This window comes from Rhinatrema bivittatum, chromosome 7 (assembly GCF_901001135.1).
Source record: "Rhinatrema bivittatum chromosome 7, aRhiBiv1.1, whole genome shotgun sequence".
Classification (NCBI taxonomy): Eukaryota; Metazoa; Chordata; class Amphibia; order Gymnophiona; family Rhinatrematidae; genus Rhinatrema; species Rhinatrema bivittatum.
The window spans coordinates 153,563,741-153,581,924 of record NC_042621.1 but is presented as its reverse complement, the minus strand read 5'-3'; the positions used below and the strand labels follow the sequence as shown (position 1 = coordinate 153,581,924).

Below are 18,184 nucleotides of genomic sequence, written 5' to 3'. Positions count from 1 at the left end.
CATGCTCAAAAGCCCACAGAGAATAAGTACAAGCTACTCGGACATGGAGTTTGAAGATAAGAGTTGTTATGTGTGTAAAAGTACCGCGTTCATTTAAGGGAGGGGGTGGAAGGTTATGCATGATACTAGGCAGTTTATGCGCAAAACCTTTGAAAACATAAGGTATGTACAAACATCCAGTACATCAATCTGGGATAAGTTTGTGCATGCTATGTAAGCATATGTATAGTTTAAGGTGGCTGAAAATTCAATTATCCTTCCTTCACCACTCTTTCCTTTTAAAACTGTTATGTACCATCTAGAACGGGTAGATGCGAATCGGTTATTTACTCTTTCGGATAGTAGAAAGACTAGGGGGCACTCCATGAAGCTAGCATGGGGCACATTTAAAACTAATCGGAGAAAGTTCTTTTTTACTCAGTGCACAATTAAACTCTGGAATTTGTTGCCAGAGGATGTGGTTAGTGCAGTTAGTATAGCTGTGTTTAAAAAAGGATTGGATAAGTTCTTGGAGGAGAAGTCCATTACCTGCTATTAAGTTCACTTAGAGAATAGCCCCTGCCATTAGCAATGGTAACATGGAATAGACTTAGTTTTTGGGTTCTAGCCAGGTTCTTATGGCCTGGATTGGCCACTGTTGGAAACAGGATGCTGGGCTTGATGGACCCTTGGTCTGACCCAGTATGGCATTTTCTTATGTTCTTATCCAACAGACACAGTGCCAAGCTATCCAATATAAAAATGGCTTCATTCACATTTCTGAAATGCTTTAACTTGAAACCATACTGGAATATTATTTGGACAAAAAGTATGATGCTAATCTAAATTAACAACAAAAGATTTGTCAACCATCAAGCAAAGCAGAAAGGTGGGCACCCTGGAAGGAAGTCAAATTTTTTATTTTTCACTTTCTAATAGGTGTCTCACAAGATATAGAGGAAGAACTCGTGAAAGTGCAGGCTTCAGTCAGGTTATACTAGCTTTGCACTTTATTTCTGTGATCCTGTGAATCTGAAATAACATTCAGGCCAATACAGTAAAGTGCGCTCCAGTGGAGCGCACTGTTAGCCCGCGCGTTTTCGACGCGCTATTTTTACCCCTTATACAGTAAGGGGTAATAGCGCGTCGAAAATGCGCAGCCAACCCCCCCGAAACTAATAGCGCCCGCAACATGTAAATGCATGTTGATGAGCCTATTAGTTATTCCCACGCGATCCAGAAAGTAAAATGTGCAGCCAAGCCGCACATTTTACTTTCAGAAATTAATGCCTGCCCAAAGGCTGGCGTTAATTTCGGCCGGCACCAGGAAAGTGTACAGAAAAGCAGAAAAAACTGCTTTTCTGTACACCCTCCGACTTAATATCATAGCGATATTAAGTCGGAGGCCCCAAAATTTAAAAAAAATTAAAAATTAAAAATCTGCCTGCGGCCCGGAAGACGGACACTCAATTCGAGAACCGACGCCAGTAAAATTGAGCGTCAGCTGTCAAACTCGCTGACAGCAGCAGCTTCTATCACAAAGGAGGCGCTAGGGATGCGCTAGTGTCCCTAGCGCCTCCTTTTACCACGGGCCCTAATTTACATACCTGAGCTTTCTGAATCGCGCGCCCAAAAGAGTGGCCTGTGCATGCGTTGGGAGAGCGGGCACTCGCCGGCTCTCCCACACGTTTTTCTGTATCGGCCTGATTGTGCGGCAAATTTTAACCTTGTAACTAAGTTATAGCAACCAAATGAATTTGTTTTCCCTGCTCTGCAATTTCTCTGGTTCTTTGTATCCAAGCCCTCTCTTTGGTTTAGTTGTTAGCTGTAGATAGATTTTAATAATCATGCCACTTTTTGCCTTGCACAAGTGACAATCCTGCCATAGTTGTACATTCAACAATTCCTATGCCTTCTAGCCATTAGTGTACAAAACTCCAACAAGCTCAGAGATAAGTGATAGAACAAAAAATATTTTGATCAATCATAGATGCTTTAAATAAGTATGAACTGCATAGCTCACCTCTCCCATTCTGGAAACACTTGATAGCTCTGTCTCGTGAAGGTCACCAGGCCGGTAGGTTCTGAGGAAAAACATCCAAATAATTTAACATAACATACAATTTTAGGAAACTTCAAGAACCCATACTGTTGTAAATAGGAAAGCAAAATTCAGCATTATAAACCTAAATTGAACACAATATCAAAATGGGGCTGACCGTGATAGTGCAGATTAGTGGGAAGAGCACAGATTCAGGGAAATCTACACATACAGATTAGAATACTTTCACCTCTGATTGACTGTGTGGCATAATAAAACTATTCAAGCACTCTTGATGCCTTCTGTCATTTCTCCCCCCATCCTAGCTGCTCTAATCTAAGACCCTACTCTTCTTCTCTTACATCTAAACATCCCATTGTCCTGCAGGACAAAGAACTGAAAACAGCACAGGGGATTGATCGAGAAGAAGCAACAGTACTATCTAATACACTTCAGAACAACAGTACAAAAACAAAATTGACTTTAACTGGTGGCCAAATAATTCAAGGACAAGAATTGATATAAGAGAGTAAGGACATTTTTTTTTTTTTTAAGGAAAAAATTGTAACCGATAATAGAGAAAATGGTTTATGAGGTCTACATCTCATGCTTCCTTAACTTTCTGCTCTCATGGGGGCTGATGTAATAAGACTCACGGCAAAACAGGTGCTAGTTATGAGCGCAAGTTTTGATCACCACGCACGACTTAAGATGCTGCTTCCGCAGAATGTAAAAAAAAATAAATTATGCAAATGATTTGCACGCAAAAATCCAAACACATACAGATAAATAAATGCACGTACCTAAGCGCGGTAAGGGCCTATGTAATAAGCGGCCGCATCCGCGCTCAAAACCCGCGCCGATAATCTGCACATAAAAGCGAGTGAGCGAACGGGTCTCCCTATTAAGTGAAAGTATGACCTTGGAAAGTATTTTTAATATTTTAAATAACTGTGCTGCAGAAAACACGGCAAATATTTTCATGGATGCTAATTCACATTATTTATTTAAAACTTTTCTATACCGTCGTTTAGTAGGGCACCATCACAATGGTTTACAGTTAGGCACAAATATGTGGTTTCTAAATTATCCATAGGGTGCCATTATTATACGGTTACATGGTTCAATAATATACTCTAAATGGGGAATGGGTGTGGTTACCATTTACGATTAACTGTCTCATTTAATACTTAATTGTGAGAAGATAATAAAATAAGCAGTTCTGCTTTTACTTGGTGACTTCCTGCTTTGTGTATGTGTTGTTATTCCGCTACCTCACTGTGAAATGCTTTTTTGAAGAGCCATGTTTTTAAGCCTTTTTTGAAGAGTTTTAAGTCCTTCATTAGTCTTAATTCCAGTGGTAATGTGTTCCATAATAATGGTCCTGCCAAAGATAGTGCTCTTTCTCTCTAATTTGGGTCAATTTTGCTGTTTTGACTGAGGGTATGGTTAGCAGAGCTTTATTGGCCGATCTGAGACTTCTTTGAGGGACATGTAATCGTAGTGCAGTGTTTAGCCAGTCAGAGTTTTCGTCATTTATTAGTTTATGAACTGTGCATAATGTTTTAAATTGAACTCTCTGTTCTATTGGGAGCCAGTGTAAATCTGCAAGTGTTTGGGTGATATGATCTCTTCTGCCTTTACCAGTAAGTATTCTGGCGGCTGAGTTTTGTAGTATTTGCCGTCACGCACAAAACCCTTATTACATTAGCATAGCAGTGACATAGGTGCTCAGTTGGGCCCCAATCTGGATGCTCGGGTGCCAACACAGGCATTCAGCCGGGAGCGAATATGGATGCTCTGGCGCCCAGAAAGGTGCCTAGCAAATGTTGCCGCTCAGGTGCTGAGCTAGGCACTTAGTTGATCACGAATCTATACGATCAGGTGCTCAGAAAAGCACCTAGGGAAGCACCTAGGAAAGCTGACCACTCCGAAGCCGAGAAAAGCGCCTAGCTAACCTGGCCACTCAGACACCGAGATAGGCGCTCAGCTAAGTGGTTTTCAGGATGCTCAGATGCCAACATAGGCCGCCCCCCCCCCCCCCCCGAGTCAGCACTGACACTTAACTTGTTCCCTGACCGTGGCGTTAAAAAACCCACACTACCATTAGCACGGCTCCCTGTATTGCTTATGATTAGCTAATTGCCTCCTTCGCATGCCGTTAGCATGCATTCACGCAGGAAAAACCGCAGGTCTGTAAGCGCATTTGTACGTGCTTTTTCCCCCACGCACAAAACCCTTATTACATCCCTATATAGGGCTTTGCGCAGGAAAATGCATATACAGGCGCACACAAACCCGTGGCAGCTTCAGCACACCTTATTACATTGGCCCCATGGTGTCCTCAGACAACAATTAGATGCTGCTTCGAATTCAGAGGAATTCATGCCCATCCCTCGAGGGCCACAAACAGGTCCGGTTCTAAGTATATCTCTAATGAATATGCATGTGATAATATGCTTGCAAATCATTATCATGCATATTTATTAAAGATTTTTTTATATTGATCACATATTGTATTTTTTTCATTTCTAACTGTACTTTACTCATTTTTATCAACATTTTAATTTTTATTTTATTGCCATAAGTTAATTTTACTTTAATCTATTTATGACTGTAAACCGTTTTGATCAATTTTTGTACTGGTAAAATGGTATATAAATATTTTAAATAAATAAATATCCTGAAAACCCAACTTATTTAAGGTCCTCAAGGAATGTTGGTAAATACCACCAACCCTGCTGGTTATCAGATGCACAACAAAGGTAGCTGATAAAAGATGGATACTGGAAACTTGTAGGTCATTTTCTAGCTTTCCAATTAAATTAAAACAAGGCTATAGGGTGGTCATGTCAAAATGTTGCCCTTTGCGTTATAAAGCATTTTAGTACATCACTTATAGTGCTGAGTACAAAATTAAAAAATGCACTGGGATGAGAATTTAGAAACCAAGACAGGCCAAACACTCAGTCACATCACATCCCTGTACTTATTGCAGATTTTAAGTTTGCAGTGAATGGGAGGCACTGCTGGACTGAAGCACGTCAGCTGAAAGAACACAGATATAACTTGCTACAAAAGAAATATGGGTGAGGCACCATTTCTGATGACAAAACAATTGCCTCACAATCAGTTGTAAACTGTAGCGCAATATTACAGAGACCAGCATTAACATGGGGGGGGGGGGGGGGAGGTGGGGAGAGAGCATTTCACAGCTGACAGGCCACCTTCCGGGTGCAATTACATGGTGACTATTGTCTCTCTTAACAATGGCTTTTTTTTTCTTTTTTAAAGGAAGTACAGCACCACCTTCATGGGGTTAAGACACTGGCATGTGAAGTAGTACAGCCAATTAGGTACTAGAAATTTGCCCTCCCCCATTAATCTAAGCAATCTGTAAAATCAGCAGATTCAAGACACAAAGACTCCACCCATTTTAGAGCAGAGCTCATAAGTCTTTCCCTGCTTGATGGGGCAATTCTCATGCTGCCGATACTGGTACAAAATCTGCACATGCTTTTTACCTGCCAGTTTTTGAACTCATTTTCAAAGGGGAAGTATGGGAGGGCTTTCAAGTTGAAAACTGCCATTTGGTCACTTCCACCTGCTTTTTGTGTGGGCAAAATTCTGCTTGAAATGTACAAGTGAAGATTGGAAAATGCACCTATGCATGTATTTTTCCTTTCCTGCTCTCAACACGGCCCGGGAGTGCCTTGCTCTCATTGTGGCTAAAAGTACTGTGGAAGAATGTGTGGACTTTTATCCACATTGACAGCAATTTTCAGTCAATGTAGGCACATACATTGCTTTTAAAACAGTCTTCTGACTGTCCCTCTAATGAAGGTTTGGTGCAAATGAGCAACATAGCCCTTTCTTTTTTAGTTATAGATGTGCTAAGGTACACTGGCTGCAGCTCCTGTTAAACTGGTAACTTGCATTTTACACTAGCCTGTACTGCTAATTCGTACACACTCTCGGGCTAATACAGTAAAAAACGCGGGAGATCGGGCGAGTGCCCGCTCTCCCGGTGCACGCACAGGCCACTCTCCTGTACTGAATAAGGGGTAAAGCTAGCGCATTGAAAACGCGTGTCCAAATGCCGGCTAACAGTGTGCTCCGGAGTGCACTGTACTGTATCGGCCTGTCTGTTTTTACTGGTCTTATCAGCATGGATCTCTGATGACAAAAACTCAGCACTGTTCTTTCTGGAAAGGACCCCCAGTCTGTAAGAGGGTCAGTATCTAATGATGCAAGTTTAGGTAAGAAAGAGTCAGAATTTCTATAGAAATTTACAGGTTAGCAAGTGAATTTGTAAAACCAAGACACTTAAGCAGTAAATTCAGTGGATACAACCTGGATATCAGAAAAGCCACACATACAGGACCTGAAGATCTTATTTTTAAGTTTAAGGTGTGCAACATCCATACTTTTTGCCTATGCTCAACATGTATTTGATAGTAGACACCATATCTTCATTCATATAAAAGCTTATTTATTGTAGGTAAACAGTGTCTCTCTTTGAACGGAGTGGTCCTGTCAGAACACTACAGAACCTATCCCTTAGAAGAAAACCTTTATCTAATATTATTTAATTGATCCCTCAAAGAGAAAATAAAACTAGAAAAGTGCTGGGGACCACAGTGTCCCCTGCTCAATCTGCTGGAGTTAGAACTATACTGAGGATTGAGGCGAGGGAGGCGTGGCTATATAGGTCCTCCCCTGGGAATTTTTGGTTCTAACTCCATCTGCTGGACAGGGAACATAACCCACCGTCTGGAATGATCCTGGTACGTACAGGGAATACTGCAATACTAAGTAGGATGAACCACAGAAAACAGCATCAGGGGGAAAAAAAAAAGTCTTGACTGTGGTCAGGTTAGGAAAACGGACGCTCACATTTACGTGCATCCGCTTTCCTAACCCGTGGCTGGGCGCAGATTAGGAAAACATTCTCGTAAATTGAACGTCCATTTTCTTAAATCGCACACAGCCACATCTCCTGGTTGCCTGATGCCAAGGATGCGCTAGGAACACACAATTGATCCCTAGTGTGTCCTTTTTAGCACAGCACCTCATTAACATTGAATCGCGTGCCCAGGAAAGGTGGATTGTCGCATGTTAGGGAAACAGGAGCTCAATATGAGCACCCGTTTTCTCTGCACTTTTAATGCATTGGCCCCAGGGAGTTTAACACATGTGGAATGGGAGGTACATGGGGTTACATGCTTGCAGCAGCTGAGATCAAACAGTACTTCAGTACTTCTTCAGAAAGAGGATAACCTCCCCAAGGATATATTTTCCACATATGATAACAATACAAACAAACTAAAGGAAGCCTCCCTTAGGACTGGAGCCAGCATTTCACCAGTCTCCTGTTCAATTTTTTCTGTCTGACGTCTGCAGACGAGAATTCAATTGAACGCTGGGGTCAGCAACAGTTAAACTCGCAAGAGGACAAGCGAAGGCTTAAGCAATGAAGGCATGTCTATGCAAGTTCATCTCTGTAAGTAGATTTTATGACAGCTGCAAAAAGCATTTAGGGACCTGTGGCTCTCTGAACTTTCAGCACTTTAATCTCAAGACAAATTCTACTTAGGGTTTTACACTGCTATCCCAGTTTCAGTTTTCCTCTAGCAATAGAAAAGATACAGGTTATTTACTGCAGGGCTAAGGACTTACTTTTCTCTGTGACTCTTCTAAAATAGCAGAAGAGAGTTTTAAGCTTCTCCGCCTTCCTTGAACTTCTTCCTTCAAATAACCTGGTTAAAAAAACAGTAAAAAAAAAATAAAAGAAACTCTGATACTGAGCAGCCAAATACAGTGTATTTGTAGTGACACTAGGAATGCCTCATCAAAAATTATAAGTAGACAAAAGCTGACCACGAAGTATATTAAAGGACTAGCGACACACACTAATGTGTTGTGCCTTCAGCAAAAGAAATGTACACCAAAATCTCTAATGCGCAGCCTGTAGTGTACTAATACATGTATAAAACATTCTTAGCACAAAACAACTCCAGAAGTTGGTGCTTTATTTGCTCTGCTTGTACATTCATGGATACTTAAACTGTAAGTAGAATTAGAGCATGCTCAGAGTTTACAACCACAGAAGGGACCTTTGCAGCACCAACAGATCAGGCAATCCTCTCTGGACAATCTTTTTACAATGATCAGTTAAAGGCATCATAACCTGCAAAAGAAAATTTCAGTTTTCTCCACAAATAAATTTTCAAAGTTACAAAAATAGGATTCGCTTACACAAGTTGCGTACAAAGGCTAATTTACCCTAGCTATGTAGAGTCTGATGGACATTTCATTAAAATATGATATAACTAAGGAAATTCTGCAGATTGTAAAATGAGACTCATACTAACTTCTGTGAACCAAGATGGAATATTACACAATGCTGATTTTAGTGAAAAGCCAAGATCAATGAATTTGCTAAAACCACTGAGAACTGTCTATTGTTCATGTGTGAGTGTGTGTGCAAACTTTGCAAGGCCACACTCCTGCTTTCCTAGAACAATAGGAGACATCTCCTCTTGAAGCCAAAACACATTCTGCGTGCAAAGTTACAGTGACTCTGGACAAAGTACATACAAGATGCCCCTTGATCGACAGGGAAGACATCACAAATGTCTCTTAGAGACATGCTGCCGAAAAGATATAAGATATGAAACAAGACAGGGAAATTTCATAAGGGCCAACACCATGAAGCAAATATGTGCAGACTGATCATTTGACCTCCCTGTCCATCTGATCTACAAGAAGCAGTTTGGCCAACTGCCAGTTAAATCCTACTGCTGTGCTTGCAAAGATAAGTAGCAGAGCCCTGCTCTCTGTTTACCTATTCTATAATGATCCCTTCTGAATGTAAAATAATTAAATTTCTGTATAATCAAACTATAATCTGATACTGTAATATGTAGTATTTGTATTCCTTATAATAAAATATTATCTTAGTTGGGTGACAAGATTTATTTGGTTTCCCTTGCAATTCTGATTGCAGATTTTGGCCTTACCACCCTGTGCTTGTTGTTACCACCCTTACAGAAAATTACCCTTATAAAACTGGTAACACTGTGACAATGCTTTATTGTCTTCCTGTTTGGAAGCTTTTCTCTTGAAAGCGCCCCATGGCAAACAAAACATCTTATCCCTGGTCCCCATTTTTCTGATGATATCCAGATCTCATTTAAGTTGATCAGCTTTGTAAGGCAATCCAAGTATTGGAAGAGGGGCATGGAGCGTCCTTAGAATAATAGAAAAGTGAGTTTTGCCATTTGAGGAGCTTATGTTACCTCTTTATGGGCAGGGCTGCTCTTCATCATTACAGCAATGGTAGAGACAGTGTCTGGGTATTATTTGCTCATAAAGACTGCAGCACATCATGCTTTGTGCTATCTGAAGTCTTTGATAATGTTTGTCCTGGCACACACTTTTTTTTTTTTTTTTTTTTTTTTTTTAACGTGTATGAATGTTCATTTTTATCACAATGATTCCAGGCCCAAATATGTATTGGGAGTATGCAACAGATGAAGCTTGTGCCTGACGTCTAGGCAGCTGTTTTTGGCTTCTTGCCATTGAGTTGCTTTGACATCATGACTGTTTCTCATCCTTTTTCTATAAAAGGATGACGTTACTAGAGCAACTTAGCATGTCTATGAAGGAATAATGAGGTTCATGAATACTTTTAAGAGGCTGATAATGTATTCAAATGGAACAAAGTCAACATGGATTTAGCCAAAGGAAGTCTTGCCTCACAAATCTGCTACATTTTTTTGAGGCGTAAATAAACATGTGGATAAAGATGAGCCAGTTGATATAATGTATCTGGATTTCCAGAAAGCATTTGACAAAGTCCCTCATGAGAGACTTTTTAGGAAATTAGAAAGTCATGGGATAGGTGGCAGAGTCCTATTGTGGATTGCCAACTGGTTAAAAGACAGAAAACAGAATAGGGCTAAATGCAAATTTTCCCAATGGAAAAGAGTGAATAGTAGAGTGCCCCAGGGATCTTTTCTGGGACCAATGCTTTTTAATATATTTATAAATGACCTAGAAATGAGAACAAGTGAGGTGATCAAATTTGCCAATGACACAAAATTATTCGAAGTTGTCAAATCACAAGAGGATTGTGAGAAATTGCAAGAGGACATTGCAAAACTGGGAGACTATGCATGCAAATAGCAAATGAAATGATCTGTTTTCTTCCCAAAGTGATGCACTTAGAGAAGAGTAACCCAAATTATAGCTACAAAATGCAAGGTTCCACATTAGGAGCCATCACTCTGGAAAAGGATCTAGGTGTCCTCATTGAAAATATGTTGAAATCTTCTGCTCAGTGGGCAGCACCAGTCAAGAAAGTAAATAGAATGATCGGGATTATTAGGAAAGGAATGGAGAATAAAACAGAGAATTTCATAATGCTTCTATATCTCTCCATGGTGCGACTTCATCTTGAGTATTGTGTTCAGTTCTGGTCATCACATCTCAAGAAAGATATAATGGAATTAGAAAAGGTACAGAGAAGGGCAACCAAAATGATAAAGGGAATGGAACAATTACCCTATGAAGAAAGGCTAAAGAGGTTAGGACTCTTCAGCTTGGAGAAGAGATAGTTGAGGGGAGATATGATAGAGTGGAATGGAACGAGTTTACTCTTTTGAAAAGTACAGAGACCAGGAGACACACAATGAAGTTACTGGGTGGGTAATACATTTAACACTAATAAGAGAAAATATTTTTTTTTTACTCAATGCATAACTAAGTTCTGGAACTTGTTGCCAGAGGCTGTGGTGAAAGCTATTAGTATAGCTACATTTAAAAAAGGTTTGGACAAGCTCCCGGAGAAAAAGTCCATTAACAATTATTAAGGGAGAGTTGCAGAAATCCACTGGTTATTTTTGGGATAAGCAGCTTGGACTCTATCTACCCCTTGGGATCCTGCCAGGTACTTATGACCTGGTTTGGCTACTGTTGGTGACAGGATACTGAGCTTGATGGACCCTTGGTCTGACCCAATATGGCAAGCCTTATGTTTTTATTCTACCCTGCCAAGGTTAAAATGGCTAATTATAAGCTCGTTATCAATGATATTCAGCCTTTTGTGAAACTTCTGCTCAAGTTCTGAAACCTGTTTTTTCTTCACCCCTCTTCCCTAATAGTCTTCACCACAGCCTCATTCCAGTCTCAAACTGGGTGAACAAATCCCATATTGAAAACCTGGATCTGTAAATCAGATACTTTGTCTCTTAAGGATACTAACTTCAGAAGTTCTAGCTCATAGGTGCCATCCGTTGAAACTTAGCACAAAAACATTTCCCCTGTATTTTTTCACTTCATTACTTTTCTAACCTAGATGTATCTGTAGGCAGCAACAGAACCCTCCCAGACTTGACAACAGGTCTCCAAGATTAAGCAATACAGCTGTATCTCTACCAGGAGTTGCAGTCTTCCTCCCAGGACTCTAGCTTGTCCATTTTTGTGGTGCAACGAAGTCCTCTTGGCCCCATCAAACAAACTTGCTGCAACCTACACCATGGGGGCCAGCATGACCAAAAGGATTGACTAGTAAGCATCTGTTCTCTACGGCCCAATTTCAATCATCTCAAATAAGTCAATTCCAATTCTAGCAAACATATAACTTATACAAGAATCATCATCAAAGTTATCTCCTTTTATTCAATAGGGATGTCTTAGAACAGACCTCCCTGAAATACATACACCCAAGAGCATAAAACAAAATGTTCCTCTGATCAGTTTTCTATTTAGTGATTAGGACAGGAAGAGAGAAGATAATGTAACTGTCCCTCAGACATTTTACAGTACACCAAAGTCATGGTCCAGTAACAATTTATTTACAGCAAATTTAAAACAAAAAGATAACAATCAAAATAAACCCGAACTTTACTGCCCAGAGAACCATTTCTAAAATACCAACTTATAATTTTGAAAAGAACTGGTCAATAAAACAGACCCCTTCTATCTTTAGCCATCAAGCAAATGTTTTCATCTGTGCTGTTGTTCAGCATCTAGCTTCAAGCAGGGTGCACTTGTATTGTTTTAACTTCCTGCTTTTACAATGGCAGGTCACTGTTACTGTTTACAAGTAATGCACTTTGCCTGGAGGGCGATATGGTGGAGAGGGCTTTGAATCTTCTAGTACTAGAAACACTAAAATAAGTTTCATGTAAAAAAAAAAAACAAAAAAAAAACCCTAGGGGCTTAAGATCTCATTTTGAAAAACAGTTTTGAAGTATAGCAAAGTGGGGCTTGCAATGAAAATTGACAGAACATTATTCATCTGCTGCTGTGGAATGAACAGACGGGCTGCCTTTAAAAAATGAAGGCCTCCAGGTAGTCAGGCTCTTAGAATGGAAATGGATTGTGTTTTTGCATTTCAGAAAGTAGACATTGTATAAATTACATCTGTGTCGCATTCTCCATGGAACTTCTCTTATTTCATACTTTTGGTAATAATAATAAATAAATTAAATAATCCCTTAAACAAAAGAAATCAAAAGGCATCAAGAATCCTTAAATAAATCAAGACAAGGTTAGTTTGTTAGCAGACAGGAGTGAACCATAAATGAATTGGGAGTGTGAGAAAACAAAATACTTTGAGCATTGGGGCAGAGGCATAAGAGAAAATTGGAGAGAAAAGTATTTGTAAAAAACATAAATAAAAGAAGAAACAGCCAGAAATGAATCCAGTAAAGCAGAATTGCTTACCTGTAACAACAGGTGATCTCCAAGGACAGCAGGATGTTAGTCCTGTCACATGGGTGACATCATCAGATGGAGCTTGGCACAGAAAACTTTTGTCAAAGTTTCTAGACACACTGAGCATGCCCAGCATGCCACTAACCACCTGGAATCCCCCTTCAGTCTTATAACAGTCATACCCCTCTTATACCAAATCTGGTGAAGTAACTGCTACCAAGAAGATGACCTTCCAGGACAGGTACTTCAGATCGCAAGGGTTCAAATAGATCCTTCATGAGCTGGGACAGGACTACATTGAGGTCCCAGGAGATCTCTGGAGGCCGAGTAGGAGGCTTAAGTTGCAACAAGCCACGCATGAACTTCAGAGAGCTAGCCAGTTAAACCTTGCTGGCTTAAAACTGGACCCCTCCAACTAGCCAGCTTTCACTGGCTAAATGTGCAGTGTGCTAAGAAACTGGGAGGTCTGGTTAGGGGGTGGGGGGAGAGAGAAACTTAAGGCACCATTTTTCAGCGTTATTTTCTTAATTTGAGCAGGCAAACTTATGTGTTAAAACAGCAGACCTAAATCTATAAGAAATAAAAGAAAAAAAAAAGTGTCCAGCCACTCAATTCCCTCCTCTCATCCCTCAAAAAAAAAAAAAATAAAAAGTGTTGGGCCATTTGAGGTCCGCCTCCCTTCAACTCATAAAACAATATAAAACAAAAGCTGTGCCACCCAATCCTCTGACCCTTCCAACTGTAAAGAAAGGCCTTGCTTCCCTGACCCAGCCCCATTCCCAACCAAAATATATCCAAGTGCTCCCTCCATATTTCTCTCTTCCTCCCAAGTCAGGATGAAGACACATGGGTAACCCTTCCTGATGTGGAAAAAAGCATTGCTCTGACAATGATGATCCATTGTGAGCTCAATGCTGGATGGCAAATTGGGAGCAGGTAAGCATGTGTCATCCTCCCAGCTGGACCTGGTGGCTTCTGAGGGGGTTGGGGAGGGAGACAAATGGGAAGAGCAATTGGATTGGTTCTGATTAGGAGGGAGATTGGGAAAGAGAAGTAGGGCGAGAAGATGTATGTAAGTGTAGATATATAAAATTTTTAAACAGTCAAAAGGGAAGGAGGAGAAACTGGAGTGGTACCATTTTTTTTTTACCATCAGGACAGGGATCAGGATTGCCAGCTTGGTGGATCCACTGGTGGGACAGCTGGCAGGTCCGCTGCAGGACCACTCCTGGAAATGGGAGTGGTGCTGAGTGATTGGAGAAGAGCCGTAATGGTCCCACTCCATAAGAGTGCTAGCAGAGAAAAAGCTGGGAACTACAGGCTGGTTAGCCTCACCTCAGTGGTGGGAAAATTAATGGAGACTCTGCTAAAGGAAAGGATAGTGAACTATCTACACTCAGGAGGCTTGCTGGACCCAAGGCAACATTGATTCACTAGGGGAAAGTCTTGTCAGACAAATCAGATTGATTTTTTTGATTTGGTGATTAAAGAATTGGATCAAGGAAGAGCGCTCGATGTCATCTAGTTGGATTTCAGCAAAGTTTTAATATGGTCCCGCATAGGAGGCTTGTGAATCAAATGAGAAGCTTAGAAGTGAGCTACAAGGTGGTGGTACGGATTACAAACTGGTTGACAGATAGAAGACAGCGTGTGATGGTAAATGGAATCTTCTCTGAAGACTGAAAGGTGTTACGCGGAGTGCCACAAGGATTGGTGTTGGGTCCGATACTGGTCAATATCTCTGTGTGCGACATTGCAGAAGGGATAGAAGGTAAAGTTTGTCTATTTGTGGATGTTACTAAGACCTGCAACAGGGTGGACACTCCGGAAGGAGTAGAGAAAATGAGATGTGATTTAAGGAGTCTTGAACAGTGGTCGAAGATATGGCAACTAGGATTCAACGCCAAGAAGTGCAGAGTAATGCATCTGGGATGTGGTAATCCAACAGAACTGTATGTGATAGGAGATGAATGGCTGTTGTGCACAGAGCAAGAGAGGGACCTTGGGGTGATAGTGTCCAGTGATCTGAATATGATGAAGCAATGCAACAAGGCGATAGCTAAAATCAGAAGACTGCAGGGCTGCACAGAGAGGAATAACCAGTAAGAAAAAGGAGGTGATAATCCCCTTGTACAGATCCTTGGTGAAACCTCACTGGAGTACTGTATTCAGTTCTGGAGACCGTATCTCTAAAGGGACAAAGACAAGATGGAGGCGATCAAGAGAAGAGCGACCAAAACGATGAAGGGTCTCCATCAAATGATTTATGAGGAGAGGTTGAAGCAACTAAATATGTATACCCTGGAGGAGATAAGCTGCAAAGGAGATATATGATACAGACTTTCAGTTGAACAGATTCAGAATTTATTACATGAATCTAAGCATCAGAAATTAAGTTGCCATAATTGTTATGGCCGCCGGTTGTGGCGGTCCGCAACCGGGGCCGGCTCCTTACCAGAGGCGGCGGAATACCTCAGATGCTGCGGCGGTCATGGCTGCCGGCCGCGGTGGTTCGTGATTGGGGCCGGCACGGGCAGGCCACCACGGTCCTCTTCCAGGGCTCCTGTGGGTGCAGGCAGCCCTCCCAGGTGATCCCTACGTGGCCGCGGCCGCTGTTGAGCACAGCCGCATGGTTCTTGCTCGGCCGGGCTGACTCCACCCACTTCTAAGAGTTAGAGCTGCGCACGCGCGGCTGAAGAATTGATTTAAAGGGGCCGTAACAGGAAGTTGTCGTGGCTCCTTCCTGAAGACTCCTCCCTCTCTGGGATATTTAAGGCAAGGTCTGCTCCTCAGACCTTGCCTTGGTATTGAGGCTTCTGGCTTGATTAGTTCCAGTGTCTTTGTTCCTGGTTCTGGCTCCCTGGTTTCGTTCCTGGTCTTCGTCCCGCTCCTGCTCTCCTTCCTCGTTGGACAGATTATTGGCATCTGATCCGTGGACCGACTTCGTTCTTCTCTTGGCTTGACCCTGGACCAGCTTCCGACACTTCTCCTGGACTGGCTTTCAACCCCCTTCTGGAATCAACCATCGGACCAGCTGCGGACCATTCTTCAGCTCTACTCCTGGACTGTTTACGACCTGCTGGAGGCGCCAGCTGTCTGGAATCCACGACCTGCAGGAGGCGCCTGCTTCCAGATTATCTTCAATCTTCAGTGAGTCTCCTAAAGTCCCAGCGGCCGGATCTCTACAGGCTCCTCCTGGGGGGAGGGGGGGGGGATCACGAGCTTCCAGGGCGAAGTCTTCATTCAGCTGCTGATTCACCTGGCCTTGCCTTCCGACGGTAGATACCTCAGAGGGTTGACTCTCTCTTCGGTAGCACTTAATTTACCTCGGAACAGGGGTCCACCTCCCAATTTGTAACAATAATGATGCCGGTGGTCAATTGCTGGATAAGTCAGATTTCTGCTTGGAGTTACCTTTGTCGAAATCAGTTGAGAAAGTAGTTGAGGGTAATGGTATTGTTTTTGATACTGTTTCATTAACAGAATTAAAACTATAAAATGAAGTTTTCCAATTGTTTATTAGATCCGTGCCCCTCGAAACATTTTTTGGATTTTTCAGACGAAGTGTTAAAGGGATTTTTGTCTGTTATTAATGCATCTTTGGAATTGAGTGAAGTTCCTATTGTTTTGACAAAGGCAGTGATTAAACCCCTTCTGAAGAAGAATAATTTGGATCTGAAGATCTGTAAAAATTCCAGACCAGTTTCCAATTTACCATTCTTGGTAAATATCTTAGAGAAATTAGTTTTTAGTGAAATTTCAGAATATGTGATGGAAAGTAATATTTTAGATGATGCTCAGGAAGGATTTAGACAATATTGTAGCACTGAGACTTTGATGATTTCTTTGAGAAAAAAACTTCTCACAGCTTTGGATAGAGGAGAAACGTCTGTTAGTTTTAATAGATCTGTCCAGTGCATTTGATTTGATGGACCGCTCTATCTTTGCTATACAATTATGTTACTTTGCTATACAATTATGTTACTTGATGAAACTGTCTGATTTGTAAATATCTCTTTATACTCTTTCTCCTCCCCTTTTCTGATCCTAGTTAATTTTCCCTGTTTTATTGTAACTTTCTCACATCCTTATTATCGTTTTACTGTATTTAAAGTTTCAATTGGGAAATTTGTTTATTATATTACGCTTTACCCTACACACATTGTTAGCTGTAAACCGGGTTGATGTGATATTAGTCATGAAACTCGGTATAACAAAAATAATAAATAAATAAATAAATAAATATATTGCATCGTTGAAATCTTGTGGGAATTAAAGGCCAGGTGTTGAAATGGTTATCAAGTTTTCTAGATTCTAGAGAACAGTTAATTATTTTTCAAGATAAATTTTGTTTCTCATATAAAACATTGTTTGGGGTTCCTCAAGGTTTGACCCTCTCCCCTCTTCTTTTTCTCTATGCAGCCCAGCATTCTTCTGGCTTTAGCTATCACCTTGTCACATTGTTTCGCCGATTTCAGATCATTAGACACTATCACCCCAAGGTCTCTCTCCTGCTCCGTGCACATCAGCCCTTCACCCCCCATCGAATACAGTTCTTCCGGATTTCCACACTTAAAATTTGGATTTTAAGTTTAATTTCTTACCTATCCAAATCCAAGCTCAAAGTGAGTTACAATCAGATACAATATGTAGGTCTCTGACCTACAGGACTTACAATTTAAGGGCTTGCTTTATAATGGCATTTCTCCCAATCTGTGTCTATGGGAAAAATGTTAGTAAATGAGGCCCTAATTTGTAACTGAAGTAACAGAGTAGGGGTAGCCAACTCCAGACCTTGAGAGCCACAAAGAGGCCAGGTTTTCAGGATATCTACAATGAATATGCATGAGATAGATTTGCAAACAGTAGAGGCGGTGCATGCAAATTTATCTCATGCATATTCATTGGGCCTGTTTGTGGCTCTCGAGGACTAAAGTTGGCCACCCCTTCAATAAAGGGTTAAATAACTTGGCCAGAGTCACAAGAAGCATCAGTGGGAGAAAGGAAATTTGAATTCTACCTTCTCTACCTACTGCTCTAACCACAAGGCTATTCCTCCGCTCTAAACAAAAACAATGGATCTGCCACTAACAGAAAAGCAATCAGAACAAGCGTTTGAAGCAGTGTTTTCTAAACCAATCCTGAGAGAACATCTCAGACAATGAATATGCATGAGATAGAGTTGGATAAATTGTGATAGTGTATGTAAACTTTATGCATTTTCATAACAGATAATCAGACAAGGCAGGGTCTGAAACTACTTTGGAGATAAATGGATTGGCAAGTAGCTAGCTGATAGTTAAAATTTGAGTAAAATGCTGGTCTAGTGACAAACTTACTAGCACATTTGAGGTCTAAGAATTTTTTTTTTTAACTGCTTCAGGATTGGATACACACAGATTGTTGTATCACCTTCCTCTGGATTACCACAGAGAGAGC

At 41.1% G+C, this 18,184-nt stretch overlaps 1 protein-coding gene across 1 annotated transcript in view; it reads right to left on the bottom strand.

Annotated features, from left to right (window-relative positions):
- PARG (poly(ADP-ribose) glycohydrolase) overlaps window positions 1–18,184 on the bottom strand; it is a 511,630-nt gene that overhangs the window by 245,409 nt on the left and 248,037 nt on the right. Inside the window, exons 15-16 of the mRNA XM_029610698.1 lie at window positions 7,700–7,779; window positions 2,003–2,063 (exon numbers count right to left, since the gene is read on the bottom strand). Coding sequence (XP_029466558.1) covers window positions 2,003–2,063; window positions 7,700–7,779 — 141 coding nt within the window. The remainder of the gene's footprint in view (window positions 1–2,002; window positions 2,064–7,699; window positions 7,780–18,184) is intronic.